At 37.1% G+C, this 23,697-nt stretch overlaps 2 protein-coding genes across 2 annotated transcripts in view; one reads left to right on the forward strand and one right to left on the reverse strand.

Annotated features, from left to right (window-relative positions):
* Smp_163620 (helicase swr1, putative) overlaps positions 1-7,213 on the forward strand; it is a gene marked incomplete at both ends in the record, with an annotated part of 42,071 nt that extends 34,858 nt beyond the window's left edge. Inside the window, 4 exons of the mRNA XM_018790939.1 lie at positions 663-914; positions 5,602-5,819; positions 6,418-6,670; positions 7,076-7,213. Coding sequence (XP_018645948.1) covers positions 663-914; positions 5,602-5,819; positions 6,418-6,670; positions 7,076-7,213 — 861 coding nt within the window. The remainder of the gene's footprint in view (positions 1-662; positions 915-5,601; positions 5,820-6,417; positions 6,671-7,075) is intronic.
* A 666-nt stretch (positions 7,214-7,879) lies between these two features.
* Smp_076990 (hypothetical protein) lies at positions 7,880-22,161 on the reverse strand (the record flags this gene model as incomplete). Its single annotated transcript, XM_018790940.1, has 9 exons — positions 21,959-22,161; positions 19,619-19,828; positions 18,255-18,390; positions 16,339-16,537; positions 14,879-14,950; positions 13,504-13,794; positions 12,730-13,003; positions 10,598-10,812; positions 7,880-8,057 (listed from the first exon to the last, which is right to left on the reverse strand). Exons 1-9 carry the CDS (start codon positions 22,001-22,003, stop codon positions 7,880-7,882), a joined length of 1,620 nt encoding a protein of 539 aa, XP_018645949.1. The 5' UTR covers positions 22,004-22,161.
* Between the last annotated feature and the right edge of the window lie 1,536 nt (positions 22,162-23,697).

Genomic DNA, 23,697 nt, shown 5'->3' on the forward strand with positions numbered 1-23,697 from the left:
ACCCGTGAAAGTGTGATTCGCGAGAAGCTGGTTATTTTCGGTTAGTTCGTGTATTTATTGGCCGTATTTTCACACCACTGAATATTAATGATAAGTATGATAACATTTTGAAGACTACACAAACCCTGAGTAAAGTGAGGGCATGCAACCACCTCCCTCCATTGTTGCAATCCAGAAATGAGGTTTTTCGACCCTACCATCGATGGCATTCTGAAAATAGTTTTGAAGAAAGTACGTGGTAGTGGAACTGAAAGAAATTTCTCTGGTCGCATTTTTAACCGAACTGTATCTCCTTTTATAAACTATTTTCGTTTTCATATTTCTACTCATTTTCGGTAGTACCTTTCTCTCCTTTACTCTTTTTATAAGTGCGGTGTTTATTTATTTTGTTGCTCAGTTTTATTGATATTTATTTCCTACAAATAAGTCGATCTACATTGGGCTCTATATATTACTCCACAACCAGTTCTACAGTTGATGAATTTATTTGATTTACCGTTGGAAATAGGCGTATCCTTTCATTTTTGACCGTTCGATTTCCATACACAGCTGATTAAATCTTGTATAAAAAACTTCTATTTACCGTGTTTTGCATCACTTCCAAAAGTTATGACTTGTTTTTGACTACTAATGTGATGTTTTTATATTTATCACTTATTTAGGAGTTTATGTTATATCGTAAACATGCTTATCTACGATTGGATGGTTCATCACGTTTATCCAATCGTAGAGATATGGTTGCTCAATGGCAGACTAATCCACGTTGGTTTGTATTCTTATTATCAACCCGTGCTGGTGGCCTTGGTATTAATTTAACTGCAGCTGATACAGTTATATTTTATGATTCTGACTGGAATCCAACTGTAGATCAACAAGCAATGGATCGTGCACATCGTCTAGGTCAAACAAAACCTGTATGTTTCTTTTATACTTTTTTTAACTGATCAAAATATCGTTACGTTTTTGTGGTTCGTTTAGTATTTTAAACGGACTGAATATTTTTTTAGAAAATGTGTCAAAAGATCAATATCTAACTTAAGGAAAACTACTTCGTGTAGATCATTATCACAATATTTAAATGATGGACATCATTTGAGGCTCAGATAGATTTTTTTGGTGTTGTGAAAATCTCTAAACTAGATTGTTTAATTGAGTAACTTTCACTGTTGTTCTGAACAACGTCATCAGTGCTTGCTTTATTAAGAAGTGTACATTTTATTTATTTTGCGAGTTTTAAATTAATTTGTTCCAGTGGCCTTTATTTATTTATTTATTTATTTAAACACATATATATTGGTACAAAAGGGCACCAGATACATATGCGCCACACAAAATAATGAAAGTAGGAAGAGAAGAGGTGAAAAGATAAGGCGGACTAAAATGTACAACCAGAAGACTCTTTCAGTTAAGAAAGTTAGAACCACTCTTTATGTAGAAAGTAAAAGAAGGTTGCAGCAGGATCGCCACTGGCTTCTATTCTGAGCCATATCCGATAACGTCTCTAGCCACTGTGTTGCACCATCTCTCGGACTCCAGCCAGGGAGTCGAGAAGGACCAACAGAAGCTAGCCCTTTGCAGCTTTCTTTCATACCACGACACCATGTCATACACTGACCTCCTCTCCGCTTTTTCCAACCAGTCCCAGAGTCGGCAAATAATGCACGGCGTGGAAGTCTCTGGGACGACATTCGTAAAACATGTCCAAGCCACCGAAGTCGGTGTTTCAAGATGGTGACACCAATTGAATTATCGTCTCTGCGCCCGAACACACGATGCCGAACCTCTGCATTACTAACATGGTGTTGCCACTGTATGTCAGCAACCCTTCGAAGACAACGATGATCGAACACAGAGAGACGTCTAACATCCTCAACTCGGAGAGGCCAGGTTTCACAAGCATAGAGCAAAACTGCTCTCACCGACGCGTTGTAGATCCGACCTTTTACAGCCAGACTAACATCAAGAAGGCGCCAAAGATGGCCCAGATTGGCATAAGCCGCTCTGGCTTTCCTTATACGTGCATCAATCTCATCACTCACGCCACCACCAGCACTTATATAGCTACCTGGATACACGAACTTCTCAACTACTTCAATCTGCTCACTATCCAGGGTGAGTACAGGATGAGAATCCTGCCAGTCTTGTAGGAGTACTTTGCACTTGGAGGGTGCAAAGCACATGCCGTACCTGCGGACACTGATTGCCAACTGATTAAGTGCAGATTGCATGCCTTGGGCATTATCGCACAGCAAGACAATATCGTCCGCATACTCAAGGTCGAGAAGTCGTTCTCCAGGCAGCAGATCCACACCTCCATTACTTACATTCATCAAAGCTGTTTCCAGGATGTCGTCGATGGCAAAGTTGAAGAGGAATGGTGAGATTGGGCGACCCTGCCTAACCCCACTGCTCAAATGGAACAAGGGAGAAAGGTGGTTGTATGCCCTCACTCTGCCTGAGGTGTTCGTATACAGGGCCTTTAAGATGTTAATGAACTTCTCAGGCACACCCTTCTTCAATAGACAATCCCAGAGAACAGTCCTGTCCAACGAATCGAAGGCCGCCCTGATATCAAGAAACACTACGATTGTTGGCCTGCGATAAGTATGACGGTGTTCTAACATTTGGTGGAGGGTGAAGATGTGATCAATGGATCCTCGACCAGAACGAAAACCAGCCTGCTCCTCGCGAGTCAATCGTTCTCGGGTTTTAAACAACCTACGAAGAATGACAGAAGCCAATAGTTTGGACGCAATCGGAAGTAGACTTATCCCCCGATATTTGTTACAGGAACAACGTGAACCCTTTTTAAAGATAGGGACGACTATTGACTCATTCCATGTTGTTGGAACACTTTCTTGCTCCCAAACCTTTGCAAACAACGCAGTCAGTTCCTTAGCCAGAAAGTCACCACCATCTTTAAGAAGAGCCGGAGGTAAGTCATCTGGGCCAGGTGATTTGTAGCGCTTCAAGAGTTGGAGTTCCTTGTGGACTTCCGCCTCGTTTGGTGGATCAGTCGTCACCGGCCATGGGAGGCAGGACAAACTGGTTGATGTTGCCGGAGCAGCAGGCCAGTTGAACTGCCCTTCGAAAAATTCCGCCCATCGTCCAAGATGTCAACAGATGTTAGTGATTGGCATCCCGTCACCCTCACAGATTGTTTCACTCACACCGGACTTCTTGCTGCCAGTGGTTCGGATGAGTTGGAAGAGCTTCCGGCAGTTACCAGATGCAGCTGCTGCTTCCATCTCATTAGCACGCTCCGACCACCAGGCTTCTCGGTCCTTACGCAAGCTTTGCCCGATTTCATTACGTAACAGCCTTCGTTTGTGGTCATACTCACGGTCACCCGGAGTAGACCGACGGGCTTCGATTAGTTATAAGGAGCCAGAAGAAACCCAGTGCTTGAAAGCGGGACGTTTCGTGAAGCCGCAAGCGGCTTTACTCGCCATTTTCATGGCGTCGTGAAGATGCAACCAATGCTCATCTATACTTTTCGGTGGGATAGTAGCTAGCCTAAAAGCTAACTCGGTTCGATACTTACTTGCAACAGATGTTGCAGCCAGTTTACTAACATCGATCCGTTGGTGGTGGTCAATCCTTCGGCCGCTGAAAAGTAAGGTGAGATTGGCGCAGACCAGGGCATGATCAGATTCCAGATAGGTACTCCAAAAGGAGCGGCAGTCTTGTACACAACCACGCCAGCGGTAGCTGATCGCGATGTGATCAATCTGAGTCCAGGCTTGGGATGCAGAGGGAGGATGCAGGGTGGCACACCGGCGATGACTGTGCCGGAAGTTAGTGCTAGCCAGAAACAGGTGGCAGTCTGTGCACAGTTGCAACAAACGGTCCCCGTTATCTGTCCTGCGACCAACAAGTCCCCATCGGCCACCTAAACGACTCTCTTCTGTGCCTAGACGCCCGACCTGAGCATTCAAGTCTCCGGCTAATACTACAATATCTGTCGAACGCGCTTTCTGGAGAAGAACTGTTAACTGGTGGTAAAACTCATCCTTGATTGCATCCGGGCTGCAATCTGTCGGGGCATAGGCGGAGATGACGAAAAGACACCGTTTCTCACGCCGATTTCTTCTCACTTTGATGGAACTTTCTAATCTAACAGCACATAACCGACTGTTAATGGGGATCCAATCGATTAGTGCTGCCTCAGCCCTAGCGCTTAGTGCGACGCCAAAGCCAGCAAGACCAGACAAAAATGCCACAAGATTCCCGGATAAGCGCACGTGAAACAAGCTTTTCGAAGCGACAGATGGAGATCGAATTTGTAGTACTTCACTAGAGTCTTGAATACGGGTCTCGGATAGACAACAAACATCAACATTAAGACCTTCCAAAGACATAGCCAGCCCTATCTGTTGTCTGATATGCATTAGTGTGCGAACGTTGAAGGAAGCCAGCTTGAACGGCGTACGTGGTTTCAGAAAGACTGCTTCAGTATTCATTATCGGTGGAAGCATTCACTTTCAACCAGACAGTGACTGGAGATCGTTTAGATAGGACAGATTTTACATCATTGGCGAGCTGCTGCATAAGTTTAAAAGTAAGGTTACACAAATTGGGGATAAAAGGGGGTGAGTTAGCGATATGGTAAATAATAATAATAATAATAATAATAATAATAATAATAATAATAATAATGTAAATTGTCTTGCTTTTAGTATGAGCAGGGATAGTATCGTCAATAGAGTTCATCATTTCATTTATTTGTGTGTGGGCTGTGATACTGCCCGGGTGCCCAAACCGAAGCAGGTGGTTTTCTTAGGGGGCCACACCCCGAGCCTTTGACCAAAAGGTCTGATCCACAAGGCAGTGGAGCATCGTGAGGAGATGCAGTCCCATGGTAGCCGTTGACCAATGACAGGTTCGTCCGCCATTCGTTCCATCAGGATACTGGAGCCCATGTGCACCATTGGTTTGGAATCAGGGTTTTCCAACTCCCCTGGGTGGACCCTCCGTGTCCACCAACCCGGTTAAAGCGCCGGACATTCGCTTTTCGTCCTTTCACTTTCGTAAACAACACCCGTGGTACGAGAAGGCAGTGAGTAGGACTTCCCTGGCAAAGGCTATATATTCGCTGTCCAGTGGCCTTAATTGTAATTGGTCATCTCCATAGGTGACGTCGTGCAAAAAAATGAAATTATTGAGGACTAAATTAAGTCTTGGATTCTCTTCATATAAAAATTCCGCTATCGATTAAAGGAAACCAAGGTTTTCTTGAAATGAATGTAGTTGATGACAGAACACTAGAAATCATAAAATATTGCCTTGAGCAAGCTAAAAATCTCTTCTCAGAACCATTTTGCCAACTGATTAAATATGAAGATATTTGATATACTAAGGAAATCCACTTTAATTTATTGTGGTATGTTCACCTAATTTAATAATAACAATTGCTTAGTAAAAGATGCATCTAGGACCAACCAATGAGGCTTCGTCTCTGTCCACTCCACCAAATCAATTACGTTTAACAATCGAAATTTCGGATCATCATTGTTGTTTCCCATCTGGTCCGTTGTAACATCACCAAATATAAAGAAATGTTATGTTTATTCATTTATTACTTATAATTTCATATTTCAGGTTACAGTTTATAGGCTTATTTGCAAAAATACAGTCGAAGGTCGTATGTTGCGTCGTGCAGAAGAGAAACGTGCCATGCAACAAATGGTAATCCAATCAGGTCAAGGAGGATTAAACAATCTATTGTCAAATGTAACAAATTCGTCAAGTTCCACGGAACATATGACTTCATCCGATATGGTTTCTTTGTTACTTGATGATGATGAGTTGGTAAAACGGTGAGTTATTTTATTGTTGGTTGCTAGTTGCACTAATTACTAATTATTCACCTAAATAGATTTCATATATTTCAATATTCACCTGTTTTTGGTGTTAAATACGAAAAAACTACCATAGGGTCATAACTGTCATTGAGTTCCAGCGATATCTGATAATTCAAGTGACTAAGCTACACAAATTCAGGACCATCCACGCGGTCGTGAACTAGCAGATGGTAATTTAACATACATGCCCTGGTCAGAGTTATGTCTTCTAAACTGATTGTATGTCGTCAAAGTACTTAATATGGTAGTAATAGAGATACTAGTATGAAATGTATCTTATGCAAATAAACCTTTGGTGCCATAGTGATGTAAATTCCGCCGAGTTTTATTACCTTCTAAGATGTGACTACGTGTAACCTGTTAACTATTCTGCACCTATTTGTTAATATTTAATGATACATGGTCACTTATTAAGATTGTTTGACAGAAACTTTTTTGTCTATATAGATTTGCCATATCTCATTTATCCATTTCAAATAAACACTCATTTCCCTTTCGACCATTTTCATACTACGATATTATTGATTGATGTCAATGTATTTTTCTGATTTAGACTTCAAATACGTAGACGATTACAACCTCAACGTGGTCGCCCAGCTAAAAATCAAGCAGCCAAAAGACTAATAGCCTCTGAAAATGTAACTAATCTTTCAAACGCAGACGCTGAGGCACATGTAATTGGACGGTCATCATCAAGTGGTTTCAATCCCACAAAATCAAGTTCGCGTCCTCAGGCCGCATCAGATATCAGTGCTGTTGATGAAGATTTGCTTGAACGAAAACGTCAAGCAGCTTGGGCTGAACAAGTGAGCTTTAATCACAATCCCATCTCTTTAATAAGTTTTGTGTATAATAATATAAAGTAGATCTTGTCCAAGTACGAGGTTCCTCTAGAATGTTCTTGGGCAATCAGATAGCAAACTGATTCATAGTCCAAAGTCACTTATGATTTTCGCCGCTTTCCCAGTATTTCTTGTTGCCCCCAAATAATTAATTTTTATGACGGAAGTAGGAATATAATAGTTTCATCTTTTTTAGCTTAAAATCGCATATTTTGTAGTTAGAATTAAAACACCAAGTTAGTACTAGAAACCACTTAGTGATGCTAAGCCCAATTATTTAGAATACTGTTAGCAGGAATAGTCTAAAATGAAATAACTATTGATCCCTACTATAAAATATAACAACTTATTTCGCTTTGATTTTTTCAGCCTCGTGGGGGCCGCATTAAAAAGATCCGTCCAATGGAATCAATCGGGCCGGCGACTATTTCTCCATTTGACAGCTCTGTAACAACTTGTGATAATGATAATAATTCTAATAGTAATAGTAGTAACAATACGACATAAGTGCTTATTGGAATAGGAATTATTTTATTATTATCAGTTATATTCTTTTGTCGCCATTGATATTTTGTCCGAAATTCTTCTTGGTTTCATCATTACCATAAACCAGATAATTTCGTAATGCATTTCTATAATTTTCTGAGCAAATAAATGTATATAGAGATAACGAACCACTTTAATTGGTGTATTTTCTATTAACAATTCGATGTTTTATTTTACAAAAATGAAAAGGAACTTATAATTACAACATATTATGTATCCTATATTTTTTTAGTGTACCTTCAGCCTTTTACCGATTTTGTTAAAATGGAAATAAAAGCGATACCGTCAAGACATGCTATGAATTTTACTCAGTCTCTTTAATATGTACATTTAGATAACAACACTATCGGGGTTTTTTTCTATTTTTTAATCTATTTCAAATAAAGAATGATGATAATAATGGAAAACATGAACACTTTCAAATTCCCTGACTTGTAGATTTCTGCTAAGTAAAAAAACTAATTGTTACTTGTCAATAAACATCCATATTTATTAGTGAGATTGATACACAAGTTGACCAAATAATTATCACAGCCAAATTAATTAAAGTGTTGTAAAGAAAAAAGAACAAAATGCAAAAAAGATAAAGGCAATAACTAGGATGCAGAGAAAACAAATACAAATAATTTAGTAATCATTGGATTGTAATAAAATATTTAATTTGATTTGGTCTGGAACACGATTTATAAGAAAATTGCCATCATAACTGATCGATGCAAAATACCATGCATCTACTGGACTCCACTCAGCTGCATATACACTTTCTTCATGTTGTTCCAAACGAGCGATTAAACCGTCTTCGTTTCTATACAGAATAAGAAAAAAAACATACACACTATGTTGACAAAAAAGTTATTCACAGCTTAATATTCTTGGGAATTCTTGTGTCATATCGTTTAGTGTTTTAGATGTTACTTTAAGTAGGCCAACGAAACTACAATCAAGGTAAACTTATATTACATGATATAATGATTCAGAGTGGTAACATAATATATCATTGAAAGAGGGATGTTTATGATCAAAAGGTTTCAGTTCATAATCGGTCTTTTTTTCTCTTATCAACTGAATTTAGGTATCTAGTGAGTGATGTTTCTTCAATACGGTGGGATCAGCATTTCCAGTCGATATAAACTTGCTTACATAAAATCTACAGCAATGAAGAGATATTAATGCATTAATCAACAAGGTAATCGATGCTATACCGTTTAGCCCCTAATGCTAGCGGGATCCTATTCAGTTCATGTTTGGATTGCTAACAATAAGCTATTTAAAACCATAATGCACCATCTTGCGTTATAAATGTTAACTAGGTCATATAAAATCGATCATAATATAATATCAAATTAGTGTAGTTATTTCACTTCAGAGCATCATATACAGTTCGAAACGTCACTGAGAACAACACTGTGGCACCTCATGTGTGACTTTATAAACTGGTATCAGTTTTTCGACGTTCTAAACTATGCCTTAAAGCCTAGAGTAAACAGATACATGACTAAGACATATCTCTATTCATTCAGAAGCAATGTGGAATCTGTTATATATATGCATTTGTTCAAGTTGCCACGGCATATTGAAACAGCGAAGTGGGATTATCAAAACAAATGTCCCAGTAGTAGAAGAAGTAAAAGAATAATTAGTAGAACTAACAACTAGGTATAGGTAATATGATTCGATAAGAACGAACTCGTGGGACAGAAAAGTATAAGATGGTTTCAAGACTCAAGATCTAAGGGGAAGTAGAGTGAATAAGTGCTCTATTGCGGCTGACTCTGTGCTTTGTCATTTGGTCACGATAACCGCGCCAGGTATTCTGAACCTACCAACAGGGCTCAATGAAATAGTAAATGGCTTCATGGACTGATACTACATCCTGGTTAAGTCACTCTCAGCCTTTCTTCAATTTAATCCTACACCAGCCATCGCTGCTCGTCGAAGTGAAGGATAGTTATTTATATGTAGTAATTTCCCGACTATCTCAGTCGATAAAAATTCACTAGCTCATCAATCAACTTGCTATCTATTACCCTATGCCTAAGCCCAGCATCGCTCACTCGATAGGTCCTAACATGAACACGAGCAGTGTTTCGAATGCATCTATTATTGAACACTTTACGAATGTGCTCTACATAGTGGTCGTGTCTCATAACCATGAAGTAAGATAGAGCGAACTATTAAGCAACAGACTCGCTCACTTAGCAGACGGATATGTCGCCAAAGCCACAAGTTGGCAAAAAACAACCGAGCTACCTGAATCCATCCTGACATTTTTATATGACACCAATCTGTCAGAGCTAATGAGACTCAAAATAAATGATTGGTTAATGTGCTAAACTGCGGCGCCCTTATCGTCGTTTCAGACTCTGACTCAAGCCAGTGAGGCGCAAACAAACGCGTGCTCAAAATAAACCATATGCTCCAGGAGTGACGGTCTTCTACTAAGCATTTACAAGGATGGCGATATGACGTACTTGGGTCCTTCGTTGAGTTGATTTTAGTGGTTGCCATATTAGATGATCTCTCCGAATACAAATACAACAGACAGTTGTCACTATACGTTTGCTGAGCTGAGATTCTGCAAGACCCACCTGAGTGTCTTGCAGTTTGTTTCAGACTACCTACGTGGGCAATAAAATTACCTCCCAGGATTAATACGTCTAAGCATATAGCTTTTTGAAGGAGGCCAGGAAGCTTTTTGTAAAATTCATCTGGACTTCAGCCAGGGAGACACGAATAAAAAACAACAGCGTGTATCCGTATTTTTTCTGATTCCTCATTTTCCCATCTGGAGTGCTAGTGAAAGTGTGTGAGCGGTTTTCTCTTCGCACTTGTCCACATCATGGAAGGATTCTACTGATTGAGGTCCTTGAAAAGAGGAATGGATTAGTGGCTGTTTTGATTATCTAGGAATACGATAGCAGAGCTCAAAAGGAAAGTGTCTGAGACTTTCCAAATAGAGTCTTTTTGAGTTCTTGATGTGTTAAGTCCGTACTTTTGAGTCCTTACTATTAAAGAAAAATCGATGGATAAGGGGATGTATGACATTTTTAGAGTCGACCTTTTCCAAACCCCTCATTCCGTTGTGAGGAGTAGCATCACTGCAGATACTGGCTGTTTAAAGGAAACACCTTACTGCCTTCAAAACCCAGTACCGCCACCAGTAAGACTCCTCTTTTTAGTCTAACCCTTCCCAACTAACCCGCCTGGAATGACAAGACCTGAAGGAACAAGTACTCCAGTCCATATAAAGCGATTAGGTCATCCCAATAGGCAAGTCCGACCAGCACTTCAAGGTAAAAACTATGGCTAGGGCAAAATAATACTTGAAAAATTATAACTGCCTACCTGCCAACTTCATCTTCATGGGAACAAGATGAATGGTCATCAGGTTCATCTTGAAATTCTATTTGACTATGACCATTAGTCAACTGTTGATTCATGTCACTACTAAGAAGAGCATCAGACGAATAACTAGGTAAGTTGTATAGACAAACACGACCATCACTTCCTGAAGAGAGAACAAGTTGGTCTCGTGTAGGATGATAGCGTACTGACCAAATCTGTAAGAAGGGAAGGATAACCTATTATTTTGATTTATCAATGAGAATACTCAAAATGTTCTCACTGTACTGGAAGACGGAACACATAAACACATATTTATTCATATTTGAAATATCTAATCGAATTAACACATCCAAAACTAATTATTCTGCATTTGTCTTAAATTAATTTAATCCCTACTAACTATAAATAAATATTACAAGTGATAGCCGATTGTTAAGAAAAGTAAACGACAGCATATCAGACATATGAAATGAATGTTACTCCACATTAATAACACAATTGAACAGTAACGTGTTTGACATGAAATCAAAGGGCACTGACCTCAGTTCTTCATGAGGTCAGGAATGTGATCTGATGAGGAATCCCACACACGGTTGAAGAAACTTTGAGATAGTTCTCGAATTGAAATAACGTACGAGTATGATTGTTATGTAATGTACATCATTTACCAATTGTAAGAATTAGGCTTTGAGGCACATTGTGTGACTTTTGATGATGTCATCTGGTTTGCCAAAATGAAACAGAGGTGTCAGAACATGCGACCTGGCATTTCTAACTAATTTAGCTACTGCTCATTACAGGTATATATACACAAAACATAGATCTCGAAATATGAGTAATTTTATTATCAGAGCTTAGAAACAGCTTATTGATATTGAAAGATTAGCAGGCATTTATAAGCATATATACATTTTGATAAGTTGGACACCATGACAATATTAAGATTACGATTTAACCATCAATGCTTCCGAAATATCACTCAGTTATAATGGGAACTAGTAAGTGAGAGATAAATAAATCATGATTTTTGGCACGAAAGATAATAATCGAGAAGTAATGTTTACTTATCCAGTGATTATCTATGAGGACGTACGATAAGAAATGCATGGAAACATTCCCATGTCAAGACATAAAACTAAATAACAAAGCTAATGAGCACTAGTCTGGATTGTCTGAAGAACTCTAGACCTATAATTTTAAAAAGTATGGCTTTGAACCAAACAATCAGAATTAAGATAGCGTCCCATGGATTTTGCGCGAAATTGAAAGTGTGTCGCAAAATAGCCTGTATATTATTTTTAACTAAATGAAAATTGATGATACACGGTTCCTAAAATTTTCGGTTTTGACTGAAATATCTACCACACAGACAAATGGTGAATATAACACGGTACTTAAGTTTAGTTACAAGGAATACCTGTTGTTGATGCAGATATTGTGTTTAAATGCTTGGTATGGATCAATGCACAGTCGATGGCGTTCAAGCAGCTCAATAGTATTTTCCCACTATAACCTCTGACACGCAATATCAACCCTAAAGTAAATAACAATGTTCAAAGTATTATTTCATTATAGCTGACGTCAGTTAGCGATGAAAACTAACCTTAATTAATAATCGCAATTTATAGTTCTAACTTAACTGCTATTCCATAACGTAAGCCTTTATTTATTCATTACAGCTAACGCCGATTAATGATGAAAACCATGTAAGGTTATAACCCTTACCCGCAAGGCTAGCCCAACTAACAATACATAAACCTAACCATTTTTTCTTTACCACAATTAAAAATTTGACATGTATGGGTCAATTAGTTGTATCATAACCATTATTCTACTGTAATTCTACTGTTCTTTATTATTAGCTGTTTTATAACTACGCAGTGCTTTTTGATTGGTTGGTAATTCGACCAGGGTCATCAGTATAATATGCTTTCACCTTCCTTTTTTGGATTAACTTGAAGTGGTAATAAGCGCGTAGTGCGAGATTGATACGTTTATCGTTTAAAGCTGCAATTCCGAAAAAAACTTTGAAAGCTAATGAATGTTACACAAAGTCAATAAAATAAAAATACATGTCATTAAATTGACTTCGAAATATGTGCTAGGAGTAGAACATCGAAAAAGAAACTAACCCAATGAGAGTGAGATGCTATTGCGAACAAAGGTTGAACAGTTGGTTCCGTGCCATATTGCATAATCCTTTCAGATGCATTTGGAATAGCTGTGTTTTTTGCTGAAACAGCGGCAGTAGTAGACAGGCAGCGATATCTTGTGCGTAAATAGCGAAGATCCCAAAGTCTCATGATTCCATCGTCTCCACCAGATACTAACAGATTAGGACGATGAGGATTGTAATCAATGTCTCTGACACATGGCCAATGGGCATTTTCCATCCAAAAACTAGGCCTTTTAGGAAACAGAATATTTTTATACAGCATATTAATTTATTTTAACTAGTTACTAGTTGTTCTTATAAACATAGATTAAAAATATAAAACATTTGGAATGATTTGATCAACAATTTCTTCCTAAATTAGTTATTAACATTCACCGTTCCCATATGAAAATAGATCAGACGTCTAGTTTTTTGAACATGTACACATTACACACCTTGTCTTACTTTCAAGCAGCAAAACACAGTACTTAACTGAAACTTAAGTATGCTTCTAGTCCGTGTTTAATTTCACACTCGAATCACAAGTTAGACAATCAATCCAATTATGAAGTTTTGGACAAATATGAAATTTAGCTGATGGTTTATACTTTTGATGAACTGGTCAGTAACTGGCGTATTCTTATACGTCACTGGCTTACACGTCTTTACCTTTCAAATTCTCAACTAAACACACCTAAGTTAGAATGATGCAATAATGGATCACTGAAATCAATAAACGAGATTAACTTACTTCATACATCGAACATCCCATCCTAATACACCATCATCAAAAGCTATCGCAAGTTGATTTGAATGTTCATGTGGAGACCAACGAATAGCGTTAGGTGATGCAATAGTCGATAAACAACTAGTTGATGACTTCATATTTGTACGTAAATTATCACTTGGAGATGAGGGTGGTAAATATAACTGTACACTTGTACTGATTTGATAATCACTAGAATTTGAATTTGATGGAGCTTGAAGTATGACTAAATAGCTTGTGGTTGCAGTGGTTACAAGGGAAGAATAAGCAGCTGAACTGTAAATATATTGTAGGAAATATATAAGATAAACAAAACAGTCTATAAGGAAAAGTTTGTGGAAATCATACAATTTAAAAATAGTTTATATCGTAAGTTAGTTTTGATTAAACAACCACGGAAAACCAGCGGCAGTGGACAGCTATTTCGTTCTAGTATGACTTATTAGGTGTTATATATTACATTGTAATGGATCGAACTTAGAAAGCTCAGACCCTGTAATAATGATATTGCCTTTAGATCACTGAGTTGATATTCAATGATTCCTATTTCCAACTTCCTTTAACTGGTGAAACTGCGTGATCATTAACCAATGTCGATGACAAATTTAGGGGTTTCAGTCAGTCAGTCACAACGTAGAACTTCGTACGTACGTACGTACGTACATCAGTTCAAGTTGCCATACCACATTAGCACAGAGATGCAGTTGTCGATTCAAATCCCATACTCGTAGAGGTAGTGAGAGTATAAACAGTAATCCGAAAGATTAGGGTTTGGAGATGTTATTCAAGCAGTATAATACAGTGAAATAAATTTGGAAGGAGAAAAAGAAATGGACATGAAGAATTCAGAAGATTAGAATTTTGCAAAACACAAAGAGTGGATGCACCTTCGCTATTGCAAACGATTTTGAGCCATGTCATTCAAGGTCTCTAACCATCGGTTGCTATCATCTCGCGGATCCCAACCAGGTAGTCTACACCTACCAACATGGCTCAGTCCACTTGTCACTGACTTCATGGATTTGTGCCACGTTTTGTTCTGGCCGCCACTAGCTTTCTTTCAACCTACTCCTACACCATAAAACATTGCACGTCGCAGCAATCGGTGCTTGGGAATACGTAACACGTGTCCCAGCCATATCAACTGATGAAGTTCCACTACTTCACCAATCGATTTGCCATCCTCACCTAGTACCCGTCTCCTAACAACTGCATTACTGCACTACATTTTGCATTTCGAATGGGGAGAATCGCATTCCGAACATGCCCGCATAGTTGCTTAAATTTTAAATTGGTGTGAATGATTCATAAAGCAAATGGTGATACAAAAAAATAGATCAAGTGTAAAAAAGTTACTTACCCAGGCATTTCAACAGGTGGTCCGACAACACAGGCTAAATCAGAGCACGTACTAGATGGATGTGATGTAATCCTGTAAATTAAAAAAATGAAGGAACTTTTAAAAGACTTCGCATATAAGTAGACTAATTCAATGACTATCGCAGAAAATTCGACATTTCTACTGTCTTTAAACCAAATGAAGAGTGGGAATTACGAGAATAATATAGTCAAAGAAGGGTTATCAATTCGATACCATTATAGATATCAAATTATATGTAAAATATCCTGCAAAAAGTAACATTATATCATGATGCTATTTCCAAGGGAACAAACTATCATTAGACTATGGATGTCATACAGTGATTAGACTAAAAATATCTGATTACAAGTGGATTGTTTATTATAAGTTGAGCAAAGTGTAGGATTTAAAAGTCGCAGGTTGGAATATGATGGCGAATCACCAGTTTCCTAAATACATGGTATATCCAGTTAAATTTGTATGACACTTCGCTGAATATTACTGGAGTCAATCTAGAAAATGCATTGGCTTTTTTTGCTGATAATTCATTACTAGAATGACAATTTATAACCTAGATAATCATTTGTATATTTGATTCAATGGCATTCAGCAAATTCTTATTTATGATAACCAACATGGCAAAAGTGTTTACATTTTAACAGCGCTCTATACAATAAGAAACAGAAACAAAAGACAGAAAAAAATCGGTGCAAAATGGATAAAGATATCATTTGTCTGTGAGCGTTTGAATCTTACCGTTGTTGATGTTGAGGACTGAATTTTGATCAGTCTCTCTTGGTATAAATACTTATGACTTAACAGCAATATCGAAGCAATCCGCTCAAGATGTAAGCATGCCAAAAGAGACTGATCGAAATCCAGTCCTTAACATTAACAACTAGAAGACTACAAAATTTACGGAAAAACAGTAAGATTCATCCCCGTTATATAAACCAGTGATTATCTAGACTAAGTAGTTTATCTTGCAACGCGTTAGACATTCAAACTGAACAGTACTAGACTCGAGTCACAGTGTGAACATCAACACTGTGATGCAGGTACACCCAGTCGACGAGTCCCAAATAGAAAGAAGTAGGTATACTGAATCCCACTGCTAGCCACTACCTGTCTTTACTGAGACAGATAGCAAAAACTTATCCCCAGATGATAAAAAGACGAGAATGTAAGTACATTTATGAAGGATGTTACTGATAAATATTAATCAGAATAACTTTAATTGAAAAATTTCTATGCCAGATGTACGATAAAACTCACTTCGCACGTAAGTTAGTAGTGCAAAATTCACAGGCATCGGTTTCATGTAAATTTTTTTATGATTCCATTAAATAATCCCAGAATGGCTTATAATTTCCTAACTACAATATAATGATAAAATAAACTCATACATTCAATACTATAAAACTGACTCGTTTTCGTTATACAAAACAGAAAATATTTACCTTTTGATGCTATGATATTTATCTAATGGTAGTGTAGTTATATAATCCAATGAATTATTCGGTGTAGATGAATTATTGTTATCTACTGGTGATTTCGATAGATTTGATTCAATCATCGCATCGTCCAACACAGTTTCGTTAAGATTAGGTATTCTCCAAAGTCGAGCACAATTACGAAGCTCTGGTCGTTCATTTGAATCTATGTAATGTAAACAAGGCAAATTAAGTAGAATATTCTTGTGATAGTATGATATATATATATATATATATATATATATATATATATATATATATGATAAAAAATAGTTACCTTGACTGTTTGGTTTAGTGACTTAATTCCACGTGTTCGGTTTCGTGTTAGTTTATAGCAATTATTTGTGGTATGTTTTTTAAAATGCGCAATGAAACACTTGAAACTTATTAGCTAAATTTACTTGAATATTTTGGTGACTATATCTGAAATTTTCAATAAGATTCTATCTTCATTTATTGAACATCTGGGTGGATGTTATTTGCACACATTGCACCACAAATAAAACTACGGACAGGTGCGATTAACACAGTTAGATCCAGTAAATGTTCACAGTAGGAGGCACGTGTATTCAAGTGAGTCTTGGATTCCGATAATATCCACTATCTAAAATATCTCTAACTTATAGGTACATGAAATATCACGGGATCCACTAAAGGATTTTATTCGCCAACAGACATTAATCAGGTGCAGTCCTGAATATCAACAACGGGAATATACAAAACATAACGAAAAATTTTTAACGACGAAACTATGTTTATTTCTGTTAGATGTTTGAACTCATGCATATGAGTCGGTTCCAAGTTATCACTCATATTCATCAGAAATGTCACGCAACTTTGTAATTGAATTCTACTACTTCGTTTTGGCTCACATATTTTTATGAGGTTTATTCAGTTGCATAAATCGAAGTAGAATAGCGTTCGAACTTGGGGTCAAAGAACTGAAAGTCAAGTGCAAAAGATGAAAATAGAGGAAGGTAACTGGGCGACCAAGTCGTCATTTAGCCGATAAACGACAAGACATTAGACACAATTACTAAAGGTGAAAAATTAACATAGTTGCATTCCACTGAGTTCTTTTTCTGACCTTTGTTTATAACTTTGAAAACAATAAATCATGTTTAAGTGACAGACTACGTAGTATAGTTCTCCATTCTGTTTACACTATGATAAAAAACCCAACCTATCATTCTTTTGATGTAGAACTGCTTAACTGTGGGTTCAAATTTTAATAAAGGAAATAAAGAGTAGTATCTAAAAACAATCATTTCAATCCGAGGTTCCGTTTGGAAGGGCTTCAAATCAATAAATATATGAAAAGTTCTAATAGTCGATGGATTTTAGTTTATCAGAACAAAAGAGTTTTCAGTAACAAAAACTTGAATCGAAGCCTCAGATTCTAAAGACTCATTCAACAAAATATTAACACCTTTGTTAAATATGAAAAACTGTTATCACGGAAAATACTTGTTTCAATTAAATTGAACATAGAAAGCAATCCATTTCCTTGATAATATATTTTTAAGGCAAACTTTAACCATTAGTTCTGTGTATGATGAAAAGTCATTAGATTCGAATGAACGAGTATGAAACTACTTGCAACTTCAATAAAACATTCTACTTGTAATCTGTCCTAACAATAAAGGTACATATTTGTATCTGAATCCCTATAACAATAGTAAATACCCATCGGCTTATCCTTCTTTAGTTAGTATTCATCTATCATCCTGGTAAACTGATAAGCGTACACCAGCATTACTGTTTGAATTTAGAGTATAGTTGAAAGTTATGTCGGTATAAGCTTTATTATGAGTCACCCGTTAATAGTAAAATCTTCAAAACAAGTATCCGTATAAGAAATTTCATATGCTAACAAAACTTACATGATGCTGACACTGATATAAAGCAATCTGGTTTAGATGCCAATGTAACCAATGAAGTAACCTCTCCATTCGGATGTGCAAAAGTCTGTTTTTTCAAGTCGATATCTAATGACTCCACGAGTGTTACCAAAGTGATCTACCAAAAAATGTGGAAAGAAAACAAGCGTAATCAAAAACTCGATGAACTGATTACGTATAATTTACTGAGTTCTTTAGGAAAATGAACACTTAAATGGATATACAAACGGATAAATGAGCGATTGTTAGACATCCTTTGGAATCAGAATTCCATGGAAAGTAAATATAGTGAGTACAGACGCTTTTTTCAGTAACTGGGTACTACGCCAGATAATTGATACTACTCAGTATATGATTGGGTTAATACCAAAATGTCACTGCAATGGCTGGTTTTTAGTCTGGACTTTGAGCCGCACTTATCACAATGATGTCCAATCTGACAACGACATTCAGAAATCAATCACTCAACGACTGAACACCGTTTAAATGAGATAGAATTCTGAACAAAGATGAGCTGTTAAGTGAGTTAAAGATCCAAATAAGGACAAAAAAGTGTGTACAATAAGAAAATAAAACGAAGTGAAATAAATCATATTTGAACATAAAATAAGTATGGTTATAACTTGTATGATTAGGGAAGCGAGTGGTTCGTTATCTTCACTGGTAATTATCGTTATTTCATTGAGGGTGCAGATACAATCTGAATACCAAAACTGAGGCAGGTGAATTTCTTATATCGATCTGTCTAGAACATTTTCTGTCCACCGAAAGGCAAGATAAGCTTGGAGCAAGCTAGAGCATGATCACAGTTCAGATAGACATTCCAAAAAGAGCGAGTCTTTTACACAAGCAAGTCAGTGCTAGCTGATCTCGGTGTGGTCAGCCTGAGTCTAAACTTGAGTTTCAGTAGGATGATGCCATGTGACACCGGCCATGAATGTGCTGGAAATCGGTACTGCCTAAAAAATGGTAATCGTCCATGCAGAAGACAGTCACCATTATCTGACTTGCGATCATTAAGTACCACTGACCACCCAAGCGACTCTATTCTGTTCCCAAATCCGCAATACGATGAACCTTATTACGTAAGAATTTGTTTTGTTTGCACTTTTAGTTAAGCTGTATTTGAAACTAAATACTGTCTTTGTTTACTTATTTGATTACAGGGCTCTTTTTCCTTTCGTTTATCTGCAATATTATCATTCCTCTTAATATGACACACGTTTAATGCTGTTGCACCAAACCTCTTAATGCATTAGTAGACAAAACAAATATTGTTTGGTGATACTACCCAGCCATATATAATATTATATTGAAAGAGATTTCAAGTACAGATTTAAGATAACGCTTCTAAGGGATGTAAAACTTGCCTGACTACCTTGTGGCTTCAGAGACTGAGATCCAACTAAAAATCGGACCTCATCAGACTCTGCGTGACTTATTGCATATCGCAAAATCTCTTGTTCATCTCGATCTTCTTCTACTAGTCGATTGAGGTTTTCAAGACTGGAATCCTTAAGAGATCCATACAACCCGACTAAACATCGTACATTCGGCTGAGTGAACAAAAAATGAAAAAATTAACAAATAATTGTAGAAGCATCTTCGTAAAAATGTTCTCGATGTCAAAACGTTATTCGCTCGAGTAATTATGACAATATTTCCAAAACATATGATGAACTGAAATGGTGATATAAACACAATAATAACTACACTTAAAAGTCGATCTGGAGGCTCCATATGACCCCAACCAACTTGTGTTTATCTCCACGCGTTGCTCACGTATCTTCTTCGCAACAAGAAACGGAGTGACCAACCAAACATAATGGTCTAAATGAAGATTATCGAGCCCAATAAGCAATTCCGTTTCTAGGAAATACTCCAGAGGATTTATTTTCTGAGGTAAATCATTCCATATGAACTATCAAGGAAAAGTTGACGAAACACGGTTCTGTATATTTCCTTGAAGAGCCTCCACAATATTTGATGTGTTTAACACCTACTACTTGGAAAATACTCCTCAATGACTAGCAGGTATTCACGTTTATATTGATGTAGAATGGCAGTGCTGTAAACGCAACAAGTGATAAGCTAATCTTGGTGAACTTGTCATGAATCGTAAAACAGTATATGCCAAAAAATACTCGGTCGATATTCACTAATGTCCACCGATTTACACTAAAAAAAGTATATAAGAACCATAAGAAATATTCCCTAAAAATAAGGAAGGACTAATTGCTTCAAGTTGTACTTTTGGAAAGCCATGATTTCGTACACTACATCTCCGAGACTCTGCAGTAATCTTCATCTTCCTGTTACATGAGCTAACTCAGACCAAACGATCTACCTCTGGCTCCTTCTGAGGGAAGTTGCGAATTTTTAGTCAGGGAGCTAATAAGGTTGTTTGAAAAAGTCTGATAAACCGAGTTTTCCAAATCATGAAATAAAGCGACCGTCGTCTCCATCTTTACAGAGTCTGTATAATCTGTGTAACGACTATTGTGGGACAAGTTCACTCTCAATAGTATCTAAATTACTGTCTTTCGTTATACTTCGCAGACTGTTCAGAGCCTGTGAAAAACTGACTCATGAGGAGCAGGTTATTTTCAACCAGGTCGTGGATTTATTGACCATATCTTCACCAAATTTTAGGGGACCACCACACTCAGTTAAGGGTAACATACGTTGTGTTTATTGATACCAGGAGTGTTTTTTATTAGTTTGACAGGACTGCTCTGGAATTGTATTGAAGAGGTGTTTGAGAAGTTTAACAAGATACAAAAGACTCTGTGCATAAACAACTCAGGCAAAGTGAGGGCATACAATTGTCTATATTCATAAATGGGGTCGGGTAGGATTGCCCGATCCCCTTTATTCTTCAGCTTGTTATCGATGATATTCTGGGAACAGCTCTGGAAGATGGGGGAATGGAGCCTGTTCAACTGAAGGGTCTTCTTGGTTGCATTTATAATTGAGCTGTATCTCCTGTTACACACCTTTGGTCTATTGTATATTTTTTGACCGCACTCCTCCTCTGTATACCTTGACAGTGTATCTTTATTTACGTGAAGGACACTTTTTTGGGTCTCCAGTTGTACCAGAATATGTATCGGATTAAAATAAATAGTCATGTCATCTTAATCGGTGCCTGCTGCATACTCCTCGGATGTCATCTTATTCAGTTAGTCACATGCAATGTAGAACCTGACATCTGATGGTTCAAGTTGCCACGCAATATCAGCAAAGTAGAATGGAATTATCAAGATAAATGCCTAAGTGGTAAGTTTAGTAAGCATCGGAGATAGTATGAAGAGTTGGAAATTTAACGTGTAACAATAATTCAAGGTCCTTAATAAATTGTAAACTCGGTGAGATATTAGTGAACTTGAAGTTTGAATAGGTGACTGTTTTCAAATAAGTGAAATGAAGTACCCCTAGTAGATTACAAGGTTCAGAGATAAATGTCGTAATGATGAGCAGGAGGTGTAGTACTAACTATAGTTATAGTGAGGAGTAACTTTAATTTACGATGAAAACCACGGACTGTATCTAAATAACTCATTCAAATTTCCAAACATGCTGATCTCGATTTCAAACAATATTTCTTTGGGGGTAAAAAAAGACATTTACAACTTGACTGAATCTAATTATTAAGTGATGACTAATAAGGAAAGTTGCAATCTCACCTGAACAGCGACTCCTGATGACGGCGGAAAGCTACTTAGCTTCATTTATGACAGGAAAGTAAGGACTTGGTTGGCGGAAGCCGATAGAACAAAGAAGATTCTTTAATACTAAAGTAAAAAATGTGAAAAATAAACAAGCAAAAAACAACATAATTATTAGAGCATATAGCACAGCCTACAGCTGGTTCAAGCCACTCCCCACAGACGCTTGATGTCAAATACTGTCATCATAACTTCATCATACTCTATCAAAACAGGATTATTTGGTCTTAAAGATTTTCCGTGAATTTGGTCGTACGCAAGAAAAAAAATCTTTTATGATATAAAATAGGAAGTTACCTAAATAATTGGAGGATAGCTGTACTCGGTAGCCAGTATACTGTGTTTAGATTACATCTCTCAATTCTAACTACGAAGTAATCTTGCTTATTATACTATCGGATGTTACTGTTACCAAGACCTTTTGAATGGGTTTTATAGAATATTTGATATCTGATTGATCAGATCCTATGTAGTTTGGCATGTAACACTGAATGAATACGTGATACAGAAATAAATAGGCCGTATCGTTATTGTACTCACGTTTTTATGAGATAAAGCCTTAAGAATCACCAGTAAACAAGTTTTCAATCAAGAAAACTATTGTAACGTATCATTCATTGGTTCCCGTTTATCCAGAAGCGTATGATTTAACTTATGAAGAATATTTGGCTGATCTATGTAGCACTCACAGTAATGTTATGCACAATTCCTGTAAATGTTCAGAAAGCGGGCAGAAAAGGGCATCAACTTCATTTGTTACTTATATAATTTTTCTTTCTCAGATATCTTACGTAATAATACATCAGTCCAGTCGAAAACGATGATACTTATAATGAATAGAACTGTTTACTGCTGTATATTAAGTAAGCTATATAATATTCATAATTACTTTAAAGCTCAATTGCTTCAATCTACAATTTATAAACAACTACCAACACCCATGTTCATCACTACCATAACTAGGGAGGTGAGTCATATGTAAATGATTTCAGAGTTTATTCTTGCTTGAAACTCTGATTTCGGTCTATTTTTGATAAATGGTGAATTTCACATGCTTGAGTTTGCATTGTTACAAATAACCAAATTAGTATCCCAAACAACCAGTAAAGGCGAACAAAGTGGTAATAAAGGGGAAAATGTATTGCAGAATAAGTCTTAAATAAAGAAGAAATGCGCCAAAATGTCTGCTTTTTCGCCTGTTCGGGGGAAATAAAGCGGAATTTCCCTTTTCTGTCGCTGTTTTTCAAATGTCGCTAAATTGCCGATTTCTACCCCAAATATCCGAAGAATTGCCGATTTCTACCCTAAATATCTGACGAATTGCCGATTTATACCCTAAATATCCGAATGTTTAGCAATATTGCTAAACATTCACACAGGTTGTGAGCAACAAATACGTCAAGCTACCAATAAACTGGAATAAACGCTATGCACAAGCACAAATATTACGAAAATTGACGTGTGACGGAAAAAATGCTGTGAATAGCTGATAAATAACGACATCACGTCTGGTATGTCAACCTGCTACCGTCACAAGATTTACACTTCGCGCTGGTACTCGCTTGTAGTTAATCCGATTGACTATCTCCAATATCTTTCTGATAGGTTAGTGTCAACTAGATGATATCTTTGCACTCGCTTCTTGGTGTTAGAATACGGTTCAAGGTTTTTGTTATAAGAAGGACAAATAAATGCAA

Source organism: Schistosoma mansoni (assembly GCF_000237925.1).
Source record: "Schistosoma mansoni, WGS project CABG00000000 data, supercontig 0013, strain Puerto Rico, whole genome shotgun sequence".
In the NCBI taxonomy this organism is placed as follows: Eukaryota; Metazoa; Platyhelminthes; class Trematoda; order Strigeidida; family Schistosomatidae; genus Schistosoma; species Schistosoma mansoni.